Source organism: Corylus avellana, chromosome ca8 (assembly GCF_901000735.1).
Source record: "Corylus avellana chromosome ca8, CavTom2PMs-1.0".
Lineage (NCBI taxonomy): Eukaryota > Viridiplantae > Streptophyta > Magnoliopsida > Fagales > Betulaceae > Corylus > Corylus avellana.
In genome coordinates this window covers 8,826,150-8,842,347 of record NC_081548.1, presented here as the reverse complement: position 1 = coordinate 8,842,347, position 16,198 = coordinate 8,826,150, and the positions used below count along the sequence as shown (strand labels likewise).

Genomic DNA, 16,198 nt, shown 5'->3' with positions numbered 1-16,198 from the left:
CTCTATCGGCTCACATTCAAAATTTTCGACCCACTCTCTCTCAAATTCAAGCATCTCAAATTCCAAATCGAAAACCCCTCTGCCAGACGCTCTCTCTCCCTCCCTCCCTCCATGTCAGACGCTCTCCCTCTCCCTCTCAAATGCTCTCTCTCAGACGGTGACGGTGACGATGAAACTCACTGGCGTTGGTTGACTAGGTTCGGAAACGACTGTGGGTTGGGTCCGGCTGTTTGATTTGGGCCCCTCTCAGATGCTCTCCCTCTTTGAGCTCTCTCTCAGTGACGGTGATGATGAAACTCATTGGCGTCAGTTGACTGGGTTCAAAAACGATTGTGGGTTGGGTTCAGCAGTGGGTTGGGTCCGGTGTGACGACCCGCTTGATAAAAACGTGATTAAAAATTTTTCTTTTAAAAACCAATAACCCACAACAAAGCAGATTGTCACAGTGGCATGACGATATCGCAGTATACCACGAATCCATGCATTAACCTGATTGACAATATCATAAGTCTCACAGAGCTATATACATCGTCCATGATTAATCAGAGTTCATTTCTTTACAGCGGAACATAAATAACATAATACATTAGAGCTGACAAATACATCTATGTGAGTAGAGCTTTACATACAAAAGAATGGCTAAACAAAGTGTCACATGCGACACGTGCCATAGACAAAATACCAACATCTAAGCATATATATAAATGCTCTAACAAATAGGACTAACAACTAGTCCAACAAAACAAAGTAAACCTCCAACGCATCTAGACCTCGAACATCGTGGCTTAAATACATGGCAACAAGATCCTCATCTACCATCTCTGTACCTGCATCCACAACATTGTCTACACAATGGGAATCGCCACCACCCATGATGCAGGCGGATTTATGAGCCCGCCGTCTCCATGAAATAAAGACGCTCAGTAGTATAGAACTTACTAGGCTTTCCAAAATAAACATCATTTGAAACATATTAAATCAGCTGTGAGAGTATACGTAAGCCCAATCGTCCGCTCTCGGAACATGCGTATACTAACCCATCTAACTTTATACATACTTACAAATTATATAGCTTAGCAATAATACATATGGAAAGTCACCATGCATCATCTATCCATAACGATATACATACACACGGTTCCATCTCCCGTCTCGTATGCATATCAATACGTCTAGCGTAAAAATCATCATATGCAACAATGCAAGCATCATATATCATCATCATCATAACATTCATGTGCTATGCAAGCTCATGCTCATCATTGTCATTCTTGTTTCTCTGTGTACCATTTGTCCCTGTCCTTACTCTGCTTGCCTCTACTTGTGCCATCTATAGAGTAAGGCCAGGACCAGGACCGTTCTTACTTTGCTTACTGCTACTTGTGCCATCTATAAAGTAAGACCAGTTACCTTTCCTTTAACATCATTTGTCTCTGTCCTTACTCTGCATACCCCTACTTGTGCCATCTACAGAGTAAGGCTAATCCTTGTTTTGATTGCCCCTACTTGTGCCATCTACAAAACAAGGACTGTTCTTACTTTGCTTGCCTCTACTAGGCCATCTACAATGTAAGACCAGTTACCTTTCATTTATCATCATTTATCTCTAACCTTACTTTGTTTGCCGCTACTTGTGCCATCTACAAAGTAAGGCTGGGTTACCGTGCCTTTATCATCATTTTCATGCAATCATATGCTATGCATGCTTATGCTTATCATCTTGTGCCATTTCTATCATGAGGCCAACCCTGCGGTAGGAAACTTGTCATCGCTACCAGGGGCCATCATGTTGTTTCTGTTATACATGAGGCCAGCTCTACGGTAGTGAGACGATACTCAATCACCACCAGAGTTGAACCCCGTTTCCGTTATGCATGGGCCAACTCTACAGTAGTGAGACGATACTCAATTACCACCGGAATTGAACCCCATTTCCGTTATGCATGGGCTAGCTCTACGGTAGTGAGACCATACTCAATCACTACTGGAGTTGAACCTCGTTTCCGTTTCATTGCTCATGCTATGTTCATACTCATGTCAATAAATCCTTAAACTCATATGTTATCATAACTCATATCATAAAATCTAGAATCATGTCATAAACTATGTGAACTATCAAAATGCTCATAACATAATCATCACATTATCTTGTAAACCCATAAAAGATCATAGAAACATTACATCAAACATTCATCCAACACATCTCATAGAATATCATTAAATAGTCATATAATCACAAAACACCTTGTATCAATCATTCATCTAAAACATCTTTTATACTTTAAAACATACTATCTTTTTGCCCAGTAAGTAAAATACCTACCTTGTTCGCTTGAGTACCCTTCGGTGGATTCTTGACTCAACCGCAATACACCTAAGCATTTACATAATAAACACATAATTATGCTCTATTCTTAGCTTAACAACTCACTCTATAAAGATACTTGAGCACTACAAGTATCACGCTCCATTAGCTAATACATTAATTATCTAATAACTTAGTTACATTGAACTATGATTCTACATTATAATATATTGAATCACTAAATCTTGAGGCATATACATAGACTCTAGGTTAAGCATTACACTTAACCCTATAATTGTTATTTTCTTCTAAGCCATTTAATCTAGCAATTTACCTCCAACTTTATAATTCTCATAACACTTACAACAATTATTATGATTCTATTATGACATATTAGAACCTAAACCCTATAGTTATCAATTTTCATGGAACCTATGAAAACCTAGGATTAATTAACACTTTAAATGTAATTAACCCATTCAAACAACATCCCTAGTGTTCACATACCTAAAGCCTCAAATTAATTCAAACCATATAAAATTAGGGTTTATGTCCATGCTTTACCAATAAGTAAAATTAGAGTTTCAACCCATTAATTTTAATAACCCGGAGCTTGAATCATGCATAGCAATCTACTACACATAAAAGCCCCACATTAATTTTAGGAATTAGGTTTCTTATTAAAATTCCCCAATTTTCGGACCTAATTAAAAATTCCCCAAATCATTATGATTTCAAGCTTGGAATGCAATTGGTAGGACAAAACCTTAAAAGAGAAACTAGAGATTCAACCATTTAACAAAATCCTCAAAAATCCCTTTCAAGAATCGTAACTTTCAAACCCAAATCAAAGCCCCACAAATCCACACAATTTCTAGCTTCTAATCCCATGGGTAACACGAAAATCATAAGAGAAAGCTTTAATGTTTACCTCACTAACTCCATGGCCGGAATCCCCTTGTGTTTTATCACCTTCTTCTTCTTCTCGGCAGCAGCTCTCTCTCTCTTCCTTGTTCTCTCTCATCACGGTCTGCATCTCTTCCTCTCTCAATCTCATAATCTCTCTCTCTCTCTCTCTCGGCCATGTGTGTGTGCGTGAAGAGAAAGGAGAGAAGAAAGGGAGAAGGAGATAAGAGGAAGAAGGGGAAATGGGGGGAGAAACATATGTGTGTTTTGGGAGAAGGGAGAAGATAATGTTATCTTCTTCCATCAAACCACGGCCCGACATGTGGCACTAGTTAGATCTCCCTTTTATTTTAAAGCTCTATCTTTTATAAATTGCTATATTACCTCACATCATATTAATTCTATCTGGTTTGTTCTCTTTAATTCCCCACACTACATTTATTTATTAATCGATTGTCACACTAAAATTATTATTAGTTAATTTTTTTTATCACAAAAGCTTATATTACATAAGTATATCATTATTAAATAATATTGTTATTATATTATTATCACATAAATATTATTATTATTATTATTAATCTCATATATATCTCAATTATGATAAAGTCATTATTATTATTATATCTATTATTCTAAATTATCACATGTACAATTTATCCCATTAATTAATTCAGATTACTATGAGGTTACTAGTATCAAGTTTAATTATTTTCTCAGGTCTTACATTCGGCGGTTTGATTTGGGTCCTATCTTTGTGCTCATCCAGAGTCGATCTGAGGTAATATTAATGCCTTTTTCTTTTTCTTTGTCTTTTGGTTGTTTTCCGTTTTGGTTGTTTGTTGGTAGTTGGAAGTTTTGCTTGGCTAGGACTGAATTGAATGGAGGGGATGGGAACAATATTTTGGGGTGTTATTGCTTTTGGGGATTTCAGTTATGGAAGGAACGAAATGGTTGTTGAGCATTTTTTTCTATTGAAATTTCTGTTTTTGTTATGGCCGGAAGGTAATTTTTTGAATAGAAATGCTAGTGAATTTTTGTTCTGTTTCGTTTGCTAGATACTTTTGTTGGGAATGTTCTCTGGGGTTTTTGGATGAGTTTGAGAAATTCCAAAGTAATAATTTTTTGCAAACCACTTGCTTTGATTGCTTTAAAATTTTTTTCAGAATCATATTGTATCATAATTTCCATAAGTTCTTCTGGTTTGGCAGAACAAATGGCCCAATAAATCCATTTTCGGATCACTGGTTTGAATGTCCACAAGATTCAAAAGGTTGCAAAAAGTTGCAAATGCTGGATATTGTGATGGTTATTGTTGATTTCAAGAATTGATTTCCACCATCAGATATGGCAGAGGCTTCAACTCACAGACATCAGTTTTGGAACACAAGTTTATTTTAATTAGTCAGTTACAGCTTGAGATGGATACCATATTTGGCAAATGTTTCATGGAATTCTCCATTGTTTTGGAACACAAGTTTATTTCAATTCTCCATTGTTTATGTGAGGATTTTATAGCAAAACCTTTGTGAATGGACGTAAATGATTAATGAAATGTTTTTATTGCATTCTTTTATATTGGCAAAGGATTTTAGGAAATTCTTTAACAAAGGCTAAGGACTTGCTCTATAAACAAATGCTAGGGACTTGTCAAAAAAAAAAAAAAACATTGAAGTCTCAAACATTTGGGAAAATCAAAACTGCCCAAAAAAAAAAATTTACACCTTCTGATAGAACAAATGAACCAACAATAACTACATAAGCCAAAATTAATGGGCATCATCAAAATATCTAAATTAAACATTCACAATTACACGGAAACACAAAAAAGTTATGGCATATTAAGAGATCTTAGAACAAATTACATGCAGCAAACGACGGATACTTGAGTGCTCATAATCAGTAATTGTAGGCAAATATTGTTGATGGTTGAGAACATGAAAGACTTCATTGAGGATTGGCCGCACATGCATTGCAATCATTGGATCTGTTGGGATTATGGCATTAGCAACATCTATCATCCAACCAATTTTTTGCAGTATGTTGTTATTGACACCGTATGTTAGATGCCTCAAAAGGTAAAGCAATACTATTTGGCTCAAAGGAAGAGGATCTATAGATAAGATACACTGTAGATGAGCCTAAAAAGAAAACATCAATAAGAAATGGTTGCAGCGAGTATACTTCAATAAGCAACGTAACATAATGATAAATTTGTAAACCTGAGAGCATAATGAGTATACAATAAACACATTACTTATTTGTAAGGCTGAAGTAAAAGCTTCGTCATATTTGTGTTGGCTGAGTAATTTTGAGAGCTCATTCATTGGATCCACCTAACATACACATGAACAAATTTAAATAAATGCAAAATCATAATTAAACACAAGTAAAGCAATGATTGATTTTCAAGTAAAAGGAAAAAAAAATTATGAACCTTCTTTTTCTCTCCTTTCTTTTTTACATTGTTGTTGCTTGATATCTTATTCTCTAAATGGGATTTGTTGGCCGCTTTCTTTACAGTAGACACCATCTTTCCTTGTAATTTTTTGGACATTTTTTCTATAACAGGTACCCTTCTTAAATTCTGTGGTCTCCTGAGACATTTAACCTTAACAGGAGAAAACACCTTTCTAGACTTTAAGGCACGATATTTCTCATTTAACATATCAAGATTTTTCATCACTTCCATGGAATATTTCACACTTTCTAATGTAAGCGATGCCAATTCTTCAAATTTCTTGAACATTCTGTCATATCTTTGGGCGTTAGAGCTACTCACAAACGCATCACAACTACTCTTTAATCAAAGTATATTTTCGATTTATATCTTTCCTCCATCTGTCAAGAATATATCTTGGTGGCAACATTGTAACTTTCTTTGTCACTAGAACTAAAATAGAATGTTTGTATACGGTGCCTCTGAATTCAAACATTGCACAAGTGCACTTCACTTCAAATTCATCTTCATTGAAAAAAACAATAAATGTTTTGTTGATCATTTGGTTTTCATGTTGACACCTTTCAACCACTTGATAGGTAGAAATTGCACCTTCACTTTTAAGAAGAGAATTGTTACAATGCACATCTGTCACAAATTGTTGGTGAACTTCTTTGAACTTTGCATTTGTGTAAACATCTTGAAATTGCTTCTCTAAAGACAGATTGGTTGCACATGGAATTGTGCGATTGAAACAATCAAAATCAGCATGCGCCTCATTCTCAACCATTTTCTTCAAAGCATCAAACTGATCAACAAATTCCTTTAGTGTGGTTTGTGACTGCACGTAATCATAAAAAAATGCATTCATGCTTTCACTCCGCTGTGTTGTAGTCATTCCCGCCCAAAATGTATCTTTCATATATGCTGGCACCCAAAAAGTCCGTTCACCATATAATCCATTCAACCACGAGTTATTATGAAACTGATAGCTCTCAATTAAAATTTTTCAATTTTCCTCAAATGCATCCACGGTTAAAGAATCATACACACAAGTATTTAAGGCACTCTTAATGCCATCGCAGTAATCATGTGCACCAAACTTTTCAGGAAATTTTCTCATAATGTGCCATAGACAATATCTATGTAGAGTTCTTGGAAAAAACTCTCGCAATAGCATTCTTCATTGCCCTAACCTGATCTATTAAAATTGTATTTGGAGCTCGGTAATTCATGCACTTCAACCACGACTCAAACAACTAAATAAATGTGTCTGTATTTTCGTTTGATAGTAGTCCTGCCCCAAAAATTATTGACTGGCCATGATGATTCACTCCCACAAAAGGAGCAAATGGCATGTCATACCTATTTGTCAAGTAGGTTGTGTCAAATGTAATGACATCCTCAAAGAATTCATACGCAGCCCTACTTTGTACATCAGCCTAAAACACATTTCGCAACCTAGCATTATCATCCATGTCCATCACATAATAGAAGTCATCATTCATGTCTTGCATTCTTCTGAAATAATCACAAAGTACTTGACCACCTTCTTTGCCAAGCCGAAGCTCTCTTGCCTTGGCAATAAAATTTCGACAATCTTTCTCCCCAAAGGGAACATTCTCAAACCCCCCCATTTCAACAACCAATGAGTTAAAATTCTTATTTAAACATATTCCAGATGTATCATTAAGATCGAGCATTCTTTTCGCAACATCATTAATATTCTTAAAACACCTTAAAAACCTTGCTTTTCTTGGGCTTACATGATGATTATGCTCAAACACCACTTTACTCAAATACCATGTCCCATCATCCCATAACTTTGCACAAATCCTTGCCTTACACCTAGTTCTATTAGTTGTTGGTGTTGCTTTGGAAGCATTACTTTTGCTCTGTGTTCCTGAGCCATCACGAAGGCATGTAAGGATCATGTAATTTGGGTGACCATCTGGTATCTTTCTAATCATCCTTCTTAACACACCAAAACCAACTTGCCTGACATACTTCTTATAATATGAGATAACTTCTTCATGTGAACTTAATTTCATCGAATTTTGTGGTTCTTAAACTTTGTCATCCCCATCAATCATCTCGAGTAATACAACATTGTCATCGTTATCATCAAGCTCTTCCTCTGAACAAAGCACCAACATGTCTTCTTTATCCGCGTCATCATTTGGAATATGTGTATACAAAGATTTAACTTCGCCCTCATTGTCCAAACGTGAGCTTGAAATGTCCATTTAAGAGAAGAGAAGGTCGTCCCAATCAATCCTACAAATGTTTAATTAGTACAATTATTTGACAACAAGAAAATATAAATACTTCTCATGAAATGTCCAATGCACATAATCATGCCTAACATCATTCCATATCTTATAAATGAAATCCATTCATGTAAAGTCCAAGAACCTATCCAATCAAGTGCATATATATATATTATGGGTAAGATAATCCCATATATGCACAGAAGAAACACACCAAAAAAGAAGCAACATCACATTGCAGTAAATCTCATTTTCCACCACCCAGCACAAGCATATTATTATAGCAACATCACATTGCAGCAAAAAATCATATTGGAATGTTCAAAGAATTATATTGTAGCAAAAAATAAAAATAATAAAAAAATCCAAATCGTAGCAAAAAAATAAAAATAATAAAATCAAATCAAAATCTTACCAGATCGGAGCCAAACCACCAGAGCTGAAGCCAAACCTCCAGACTAAATTGTCACATCGGAGCCAAACCTCCAGAGCTGAAAGTGTGAGTTCCGCCGGACCCAAAGGAGGTGAGAGGGAGAAATGGAGAAAGAGAGGGGGTGGGGAACAACGTGGGCCAACAAAGGAGAGAGAAGGCGTCTTGAAAATAGTGTGCTGGAGTGAAAAAGACAAACAAAAAAAAATGATGTGTCACTTGCTAGGTGGACTTATATGGGGAAAATGTGGACTTCTGATTGCATTCTAGCAAATCCCATTACAAAATCACACCTGGTGCTTAGTCCTTGCTTTCACAGCCAATAATATAGTTGGATGTAAATGGTATTCCGCATAAAAGGGAAGGCAGATGGATCAATTGATCGCTACAAAGCTCGTTTAGTGGCAAAAGGCTTCCATCAACAAGCTGGAATTGACTACTCAGAGACCTACAGCCTGATAATCAAACCAACAGTACGTTTGATTTTGTCTATTGCAATTTCATCTGGTTGGTCACTTAAGCAAATTGACATTCAAAATGCATTTCTGCACGATCACTTATCTGAGGAAGTTTACATGTTCCAACCCCCTGGGTATGCTCATCCTCAATTCCCTAACCATATTTATTGACTGAAGAAGGCGCTCTATGGCCTTAAATAGGCACCACAGGCTTGGTTTTCTAGGTTAAGCAATAAATTGCTAGAATTTGGTTTTAGGGCTTCAAAATCATATACCTCTTTGTTCATATATAAATCTACTGCTTGTACCATATATATTCTTATATATGTTGACAACGCAATTATCACAAGCTCAGTTACATCAGAAATTAAAAAGTTATTCTGTAGCATGGCATCTGAGTTTGCAGTAAAAGATTTGGGTGAGTTAAATTTTTTTTCTTGGCATTGAGGTCCCACAGCTACCAGATGGTGTTCATCTCTCTCAGCATCATTATTTGCTAGACATTTTACAAAGAACAAAAATGGCTGATGCAAAACCTGTTTGCACTTCGATGTCTACTTCAATTATTTTATCTGCATTTGAGGGTGAGGTATTTTCGGATCCCACCCCTACTGAAGTACGATTGGTGCTCTACAACATCTGTCTATCACTCGACCTGACATAGCTTTTACAGTGAACAGATTGTCACAGTTCATGCACAAACCTTTATTACCTCACTGGCAGGCTACAAAAAGGTTACTGAGATATTTAAAGGAAACTATTCATCTTGGTTTAAAAATCCAGCAATTCACATCCAATAAACTGCAAGCATTCACTAATGCTGACTGGGCTGGGTGTCAAGATGATCGTCGGTCTATAGAGGGTACTACATTTTTCTAGAAAAAAATCTTGTTTCATGGAGTTGTAAAAAGCAAGCAACAGTGGCTCAGTCAAGTACAGAAGCTGAATACAAGGCACTAGCAAATACAGCAGTGGAATTATCATGGTTAAAATCTCCTTTATGCGAATTGACGATCCCTGTCTCCCATCCTCCAGTCTTGTGGTGTGATAACATAGGCGCCAAGTATCTCTCATCCAATCCGGTTTTTCATGCTCGAACCAAACATGTGGAGATCGACTTTCATTTTGTTAGGGATATGGTAGCTTCAAAATCTCTAGACGTTCGGTTTATCTCATCCAAAGACCAAGTTACAGATATCTCTACCAAGCCTTTATCCTCAATCCGGTTTTCAAATCTACAAGACAAGCTCATAGTTGTTACACCTCCACTAAGCTTAAGGGGGAGTGTAAAGGATAAATACTCTTACAAAATAATCTCCAGTCTTATCCCAACAGACTCAAGATAACAAGCTGTATTTTAGATTAAAATAAATTACATATTTGAAACTGTATAGATAGATTACATTATCTCTTATCTCAAAGAGAGTTTATATATTTGAAGTGTAACGCTTCAGATTATAAATATCATCAGCCTATGCTAGATTAAAGTAAAATGGAAAATATTCAAATTCTCTGACTTTACATATAATAACCTCTGTCAAACACCTCACTCACTCATCTTCTCCATGCCTCACCCTAGCGGTGAAGAATGCAAGCAAAGCTGGAGCTCGGGTAGTGTTATATTCCATCAAGAGAATGGAGGCAAACTGGTAAAAAGGCTGACCACATCAGCAAACCGAAAAGCTTAGCTTTGCGGAGCAGACCAATCTTCCATACCACTTTGCGGAGAGAGATAACGTTGCAGAAGTGCTTCTAGATTTCATGGAATGGAATAAGGTAGAATTTAGAACACTTCTTTCAATCTCTTGCTTTCATAGAAAAATAGAATTTAGGACATGAAATCTTGAAAACATTACCGCAGGCCAAAATTTGATTTTGAAGAGCAAGCCAAAGAAAGCGTTGAGATAATATACTTTCATCCTAATCTCATCTACTAAAAAAGGGGCCCGCTTGATCACTTGAAGAGATTTTTAGGCAGAATTGGCATAATTATTATCGTCAAGATTGAGCTGCCAAAAGAGATTGTACTTTGAGGTCATGAGAACCTTGTGAATTGATATATTATGGCATGCATATCTGACGAGAGTGGCACAACCAAACATTGTCCCAAGAAGCGAATCATCATTGCTTGAGGTGTACATAATTAAGGTGAGGCATGGAGAAGATGAGTGAGTGAGGTGTTTGACTTAGGTTATTATACAATAGCTAAAACGACGTTGTTTTGGCTATTGTATAATAACCTATTATAAGCTAAGCCAAACGACGTTGCTTGAGGGAGAGGAATTTTCTCCTTTTACAAATGGGCATTTTAGTACCTTCAAGTAAAAAAAAAGCACGTGGACAGCACGTGACGCATTTTTCATCCAAATTGACGAGGTTGACTAATGGAGTGGCCACTTTGAAACATTTTGGAACTTTGTGGGGCTACTTTAGTACCTTTTGAATATTGGAGGGCCAACTCACAAATGATTGTTACTTTGAGAGGCCTTTTTATATTTTTCCCTTGATTATTTATTTTGCATAAAAATTTAAGGGGTAATTTTGCTTTAAACTCCTGAATTACTATGCGATTTGACAAGTCCCCCAAACTTCAAAACCTCTCAATTTGAACCCATAAACTTTTAATTGCAATTAATTTAAACCACCCATCAGATTTTAAACGTTAAAATGAGATAATGACGTTTATACCCCTATTTTTTTTATAAAATTTCAAATTTACCCTTAATTCCAATTTTTTTAAAAAAAAATCATGGATATTTTAGTCTTTTTAGGTGTTTCCGTTAAAAGTTAACGGCTAAATCTGACGGAGAGTTTTAAATTGACTATAATTGAAAGTTCAAGGGTTCAAATTAAGAAGTTTTAAAATTTGAAAGAGACTTATCAAATCATGTGGTAATTCGAGAATTTAAAATAAAGTTACCCCAAAATTTAAATAAACCAACGTGAGTGTGGAGCCGATGCATATCAAGTAGCCTTGCACATTTTCTAAATAATGGCCTAGATTCGGGCAAAACTTGCCCGATGGGTCCCGACCCGTGGTTCAAATAAAAAATATTATATATATATATATATATATATATATCTTTTATTTTTTATTTTTTTATGGTTCTCAGAAAACCGTAACCTAGGACTTATCTCTTTCATATTTGCCGCTGCCGCAGCCTGCCGTTCCCTGTGGCGCCGATCTACCTGAAACCAAAAAGATTTCACCTACCCGAAACAATCAATGGCTCCTCTGATGACCTCTCAAGCTATCCTAGTCCGAAGCCCACTTCTCCTCCCACCGCCAAACCTGAAACCCATCTTCCATAACCCCCGAAATCCCATCTCTTTCCGCCTCCCCACTAAACGTAACCCTACCCTTGTGCTCGCTTCCGCTTCCACTTCCGCTTCCTCTTGTCTCCCCACTTTAGCCCCACAAACCCCAGAAATCCCTTGTCTCCCCACTTTAGCCCCACAAATCCCAGAAATCCCGTCTCAGTCCGCAATCACCCAAATCCTCACTACCGTCGCAGGCGTAGCCTTATTCGTCGCAACCCTCACCCACAAACTAATCGGAAAACTCTCTCCCAAAATCACCGAACAAGCTGGCATGGTTGGTCCGCTGTTCTTTGCGGCGCTAAAGGATCGGCCCAGCGGGTACCTGAACACGCCTCTGACGGTGGTGGCGGCGGGCATGGCCAAGTGGCTTGACATCTACAGTGGCGTTTTGATGGTTAGAGTTTTGCTCAGCTGGTTCCCCAACATTCCCTGGGAGCGCCAGCCCTTGTCGGCGATTCGGGACTTGTGCGATCCCTATTTGAATCTCTTCCGGAATATAATCCCACCAATATTCGATACACTGGACGTGAGCCCACTTCTGGCTTTCGCGGTGTTGGGCACTCTTGGGTCCATTCTTAATAGCAGTAGGGGAATGTATTGAGAAGAAGAGAGGATTGCTGGGTTATCTTGGATCATGATTGGGTAAGGAATAATACATTTTACTAGTTTTTTTTCTTCCAGTTATATAATATAAAGAAATGATTCTTAAAACTCGAGGACGAGTTTTCTTTAGGAAGGGGAGAATGATGCAGAATGTCTCACAAAAATCTGGATATTTTGATCTTTAATTATTTTTGTAATAGGAATTCCTGTCCATTAAGGAGTAAGAGTCTTTATTTGTAATAATAAGGAATTCTTGTCCATTTAGTCCTTATTTACTTCCAATTAAGTTTCCTAGTAATATTATTATTAGGGCTTGTTGCTTGTTTAGAAGCAAGTTTTGGCTTTGTTAGAGAATTGTGTTTTGAAGAATAAAATTTCTAAAGAGAGGTTTCTCTTGTTCTTCCAAGTTTTTGGATTTTCTTTTTGAATCACCCCCGAAATCCCATCTAAGTTATTCTGAGTGAATCAATAGGTGTAAAGAAGGGGATTTTTTTTTTTTTTTTTTTTTCTGGTAATTCTGTACAAGTCAACGAATTCAAGATCGTGTGTGTCGAAAGGTGGCCACAATTTTTTGTTTTGTAAGTAACAAGTCAACCTTTACACCTAAAAAATAAGTATGTGTTTTCTCAAAATATTCCTAGTGGGAAGTTTTCTAAAAAAATGTGTTTTGTTTTGTTTTTTGAGAAGTATTTTGTATTTTGTTTTCTGAAAAGTGTTTTATTTGGTTAAGTGTGTTTTTGTGTTTGAAAAGATAAAGACTCTTCAAAAAACTTACCAAACGAGCCTTAATTTCCCTCCTAACAAAAACCAGAAACTTGATGGACGAGTGGATTTGAGTGTGAACTATGTAATCATTTCATTTGGTGAAAGTTTTCTTTGGATAAGAGTGGGGAGAGAGAGTTTGCATATTCAAAAATTCAATATAAGCTCTCATCATGTCCAAGATTTGTTTCTAGAAATGTATATTGATTCCTTGAATGACTGTTCTATTGTTTGCTTGTGCAATTGATTATCCACATCCATGCACAGGCAATGCAACTCCCATGATTTAGAATGATATTTTTTGCATTCACTTGCTACTTTCCAATCTACAAATATGGCTCAAAGTTGGTTTTTCTGTTGAAGTTGGATAGTAACTGAATTGCTTTATTACTGGCAATCCAGGCCACATTCTTGAAGAAATTTATGGCTGTTGATGACTAAATGAGTTATTGAACTAGATGGGATTGTGAACATTTACCATTTTGAAGAAATAACTTTGCTTTATTTAGGATGAGAAGTTTCTTACTAGAAAGTGCTAGTTGAAGGCAAGACTTATGTTGTGTTTTTTTGAAGTTGAAACAATTCCTTTAAAGGCAAAACCAAAGAATGACACAATTTGAGGTTAATGTTTTGCCAGTTCCCTTGAAAGAGTCCTAAGAGTTAAGATGTTCAGATTTCCAGGATGGTGATGATATGTTTGGCTTCCTTTAGAAGTAATCATCTTTATACTTGGTTTTCAGGGAAAAGTGAATGTGAAGGATTGACTTTTGGGACTGCAGATAGCTATATGAATCAGAATCGCTTTCAAATGCTCATGGGTTGGAAAATATCTACCAGTGTCTACCTATACCAGCAATATCTTAAGTTGATTCTTCAGAGTACTCTCTCTGTTCTGAGAGTTGGCTAGTGTTGCTGAAAAAAAAAAAAACACTTTTTACCGGAGGTTTACATGTATCTGGTTTTGGCTTTTTATTAGAAGTAGTTACTATATAGAACTCTCTCTCCTTGTTGTAAAGCTGTTCCTTGCTTGTCTTGTGGGCATGGCCTCTTTATACTTCTTTGTTGTTTACATCTATTCATTTCTTCTTCCTTGTTTCTCTTTTTAATCCTTTTTTAAGAAATTTCACCCAACCAGGTAAAGAAGTAACATGTTAGGTTAGAGGCCATGAATTTGATCCACACAGCTTAAAATAATTTACATGCCAAAAAGCCGTAGTATTAAAATTTCAATACGGGTAATGGACAGTGGTCAATTTTTTTTTACCGTAGATACAATTTTCTGATAATTGTTTGTATAATTTTTAAGATCTCACTATAGTATTTAAATGGGCCATATGGGCATGGTAATCAGAAAGGCAATCACGAGAATAGTGACCTAGAATGATCCTTAGAACCCATGATTTTGTAGATTATCTCGTGATTTTGCAGATTATTTAGGCCCAAACAAACGAATGTTCAGGGACACACATAAATTCGCAAATAACTTCAAGGGTTTAAAAATTCAAATGCGAAAATTAAAAAGGTGCGGTGCGTTTACTTAGGGAACAAAAAAGGCCTACAAACATAAGATTTAGAGCTTGTTTGAGATTGCGTTTGAGAAATAGACTTTTAAGTCAAAAAGAGTTTTTGGGCAAAAGTTTTATTTTTAAGTTTTTGGTAAAAGTGTGTTTTGGTCATTTTTAGGTTTTTTGCACCCTTAAAAGTGTTTTTAATTTTTTTACTAAACGAGTATTTTTTTTTTTCAAATTTTTTGAGTGTTAAAAGCACTTTTAAACTCCTTAAACGCAATTCAAAATAGTACCTTACTTGCATTATTTAAACTTTCAACAGGTTGCCATCTAGCGTTCCTTGCCATTTCTTCTAGTTTATCGTTATAATAATTATATAAATTTCATAAATTCAACCATAAAAAGATACTTACTGAAAAAGGGGGCCCTCTGGGGGCGGGTGGGGGTGCCTTTCCAGGATTTGGAATAGAACAGATGTGGGCGTGGAGAGAAGGGAGAAAAGGGAAGGGCGTGATTCTTGAAAGGAAAGGAGAAGGACCGAAGGTGAATGTATAGCACGACTAATAAGTTAAATACAAAGTGTGTACTGTGTAGTCTATGTTAACTACTTTTCAACTTGAGCATGGGTAAGCCTTGGATGAAGCTACTTTTGTTGCTGAGATTTTAGATGCCAGGCTTTTATGATTGAAAAAGTGTTTGTAAACATATACTGATAACTTCATCTCCTGAAAAAGCTTTGAAAATTTAACTTCCAACATCACAACAAAGTCCATAACATTTATGTAAATGATATGAGATGAAATGTTTTAGAACATGAAAAAGTTTTATGGGTTTTTAAAAAAATCAAGTTAAATGTCAAGGATAGATGAAAGTAGTTTTGAATGTTGTGTATATTTTAACGGCTTCTCATGTTCTGTCATGGCATTGCAATTAGGGAGAAAAATCAAGAACTAAACTTAAAACTCTTGACCAAATGAGGGTCTGGAATGGAATGAAAATCAACCAAGCAAAGAGTTGCTTATGCAAATTTGCTTGGAAGAGAAATCTTGACAGGTGCTCTGGTGGAGAATTCATTGGAGGCCTTGCAAGAATGTCAATGTCATTGAGAATGTGGCTTGGTTTGGTCCACAAACTTGCCACATTACTAGATCTCGAGGGTCTCTCAGCCTGTTTCTCTTTGCCTCCAATAATGGGC

General features: G+C 36.3%; 2 protein-coding genes and 1 long non-coding RNA gene across 3 annotated transcripts; 1 reads left to right on the top strand and 2 right to left on the bottom strand.

Annotated features, from left to right (window-relative positions):
- Positions 1 to 598: 598 nt before the first annotated feature.
- LOC132189006 (uncharacterized) lies at positions 599 to 3,428 on the bottom strand. Its single transcript, XR_009440994.1, has 3 exons — positions 3,237 to 3,428; positions 2,324 to 2,374; positions 599 to 845 (listed from the first exon to the last, which is right to left on the bottom strand). It is a non-coding gene; the product is annotated as an uncharacterized LOC132189006 (long non-coding RNA).
- Positions 3,429 to 7,093: 3,665 nt separating this feature from the next.
- LOC132190844 (protein FAR1-RELATED SEQUENCE 5-like) lies at positions 7,094 to 7,897 on the bottom strand. Its single transcript, XM_059605877.1, has 2 exons — positions 7,724 to 7,897; positions 7,094 to 7,660 (listed from the first exon to the last, which is right to left on the bottom strand). Exons 1-2 carry the CDS (start codon positions 7,895 to 7,897, stop codon positions 7,094 to 7,096), a joined length of 741 nt encoding a protein of 246 aa, XP_059461860.1.
- A 4,020-nt stretch (positions 7,898 to 11,917) lies between these two features.
- LOC132189574 (ylmG homolog protein 1-2, chloroplastic-like) lies at positions 11,918 to 14,601 on the top strand. The gene is made up of 2 exons (XM_059604318.1): positions 11,918 to 12,772; positions 14,236 to 14,601. Exon 1 carries the CDS (start codon positions 12,036 to 12,038, stop codon positions 12,729 to 12,731), a length of 696 nt encoding a protein of 231 aa, XP_059460301.1. The 5' UTR covers positions 11,918 to 12,035; the 3' UTR covers positions 12,732 to 12,772; positions 14,236 to 14,601.
- Positions 14,602 to 16,198: the final 1,597 nt, after the last annotated feature.

What these genes read in the sequence shown, in the direction of transcription:
- LOC132190844 (XM_059605877.1), bottom strand. Translation starts at nt 7,897, where the DNA reads ATGGACATTTCAAGCTCACGTTTGGACAATGAGGGCGAAGTTAAATCT. An exon ending in TGATTGATGGGGATGACAAA is followed by an intron (nt 7,661 to 7,723) that starts GTTTAAGAACCA and finishes TCATATTATAAG; the next exon opens with AAGTATGTCAGGCAAGTTGG.
- LOC132189574 (XM_059604318.1), top strand. Translation starts at nt 12,036, where the DNA reads ATGGCTCCTCTGATGACCTCTCAAGCTATCCTAGTCCGAAGCCCACTT.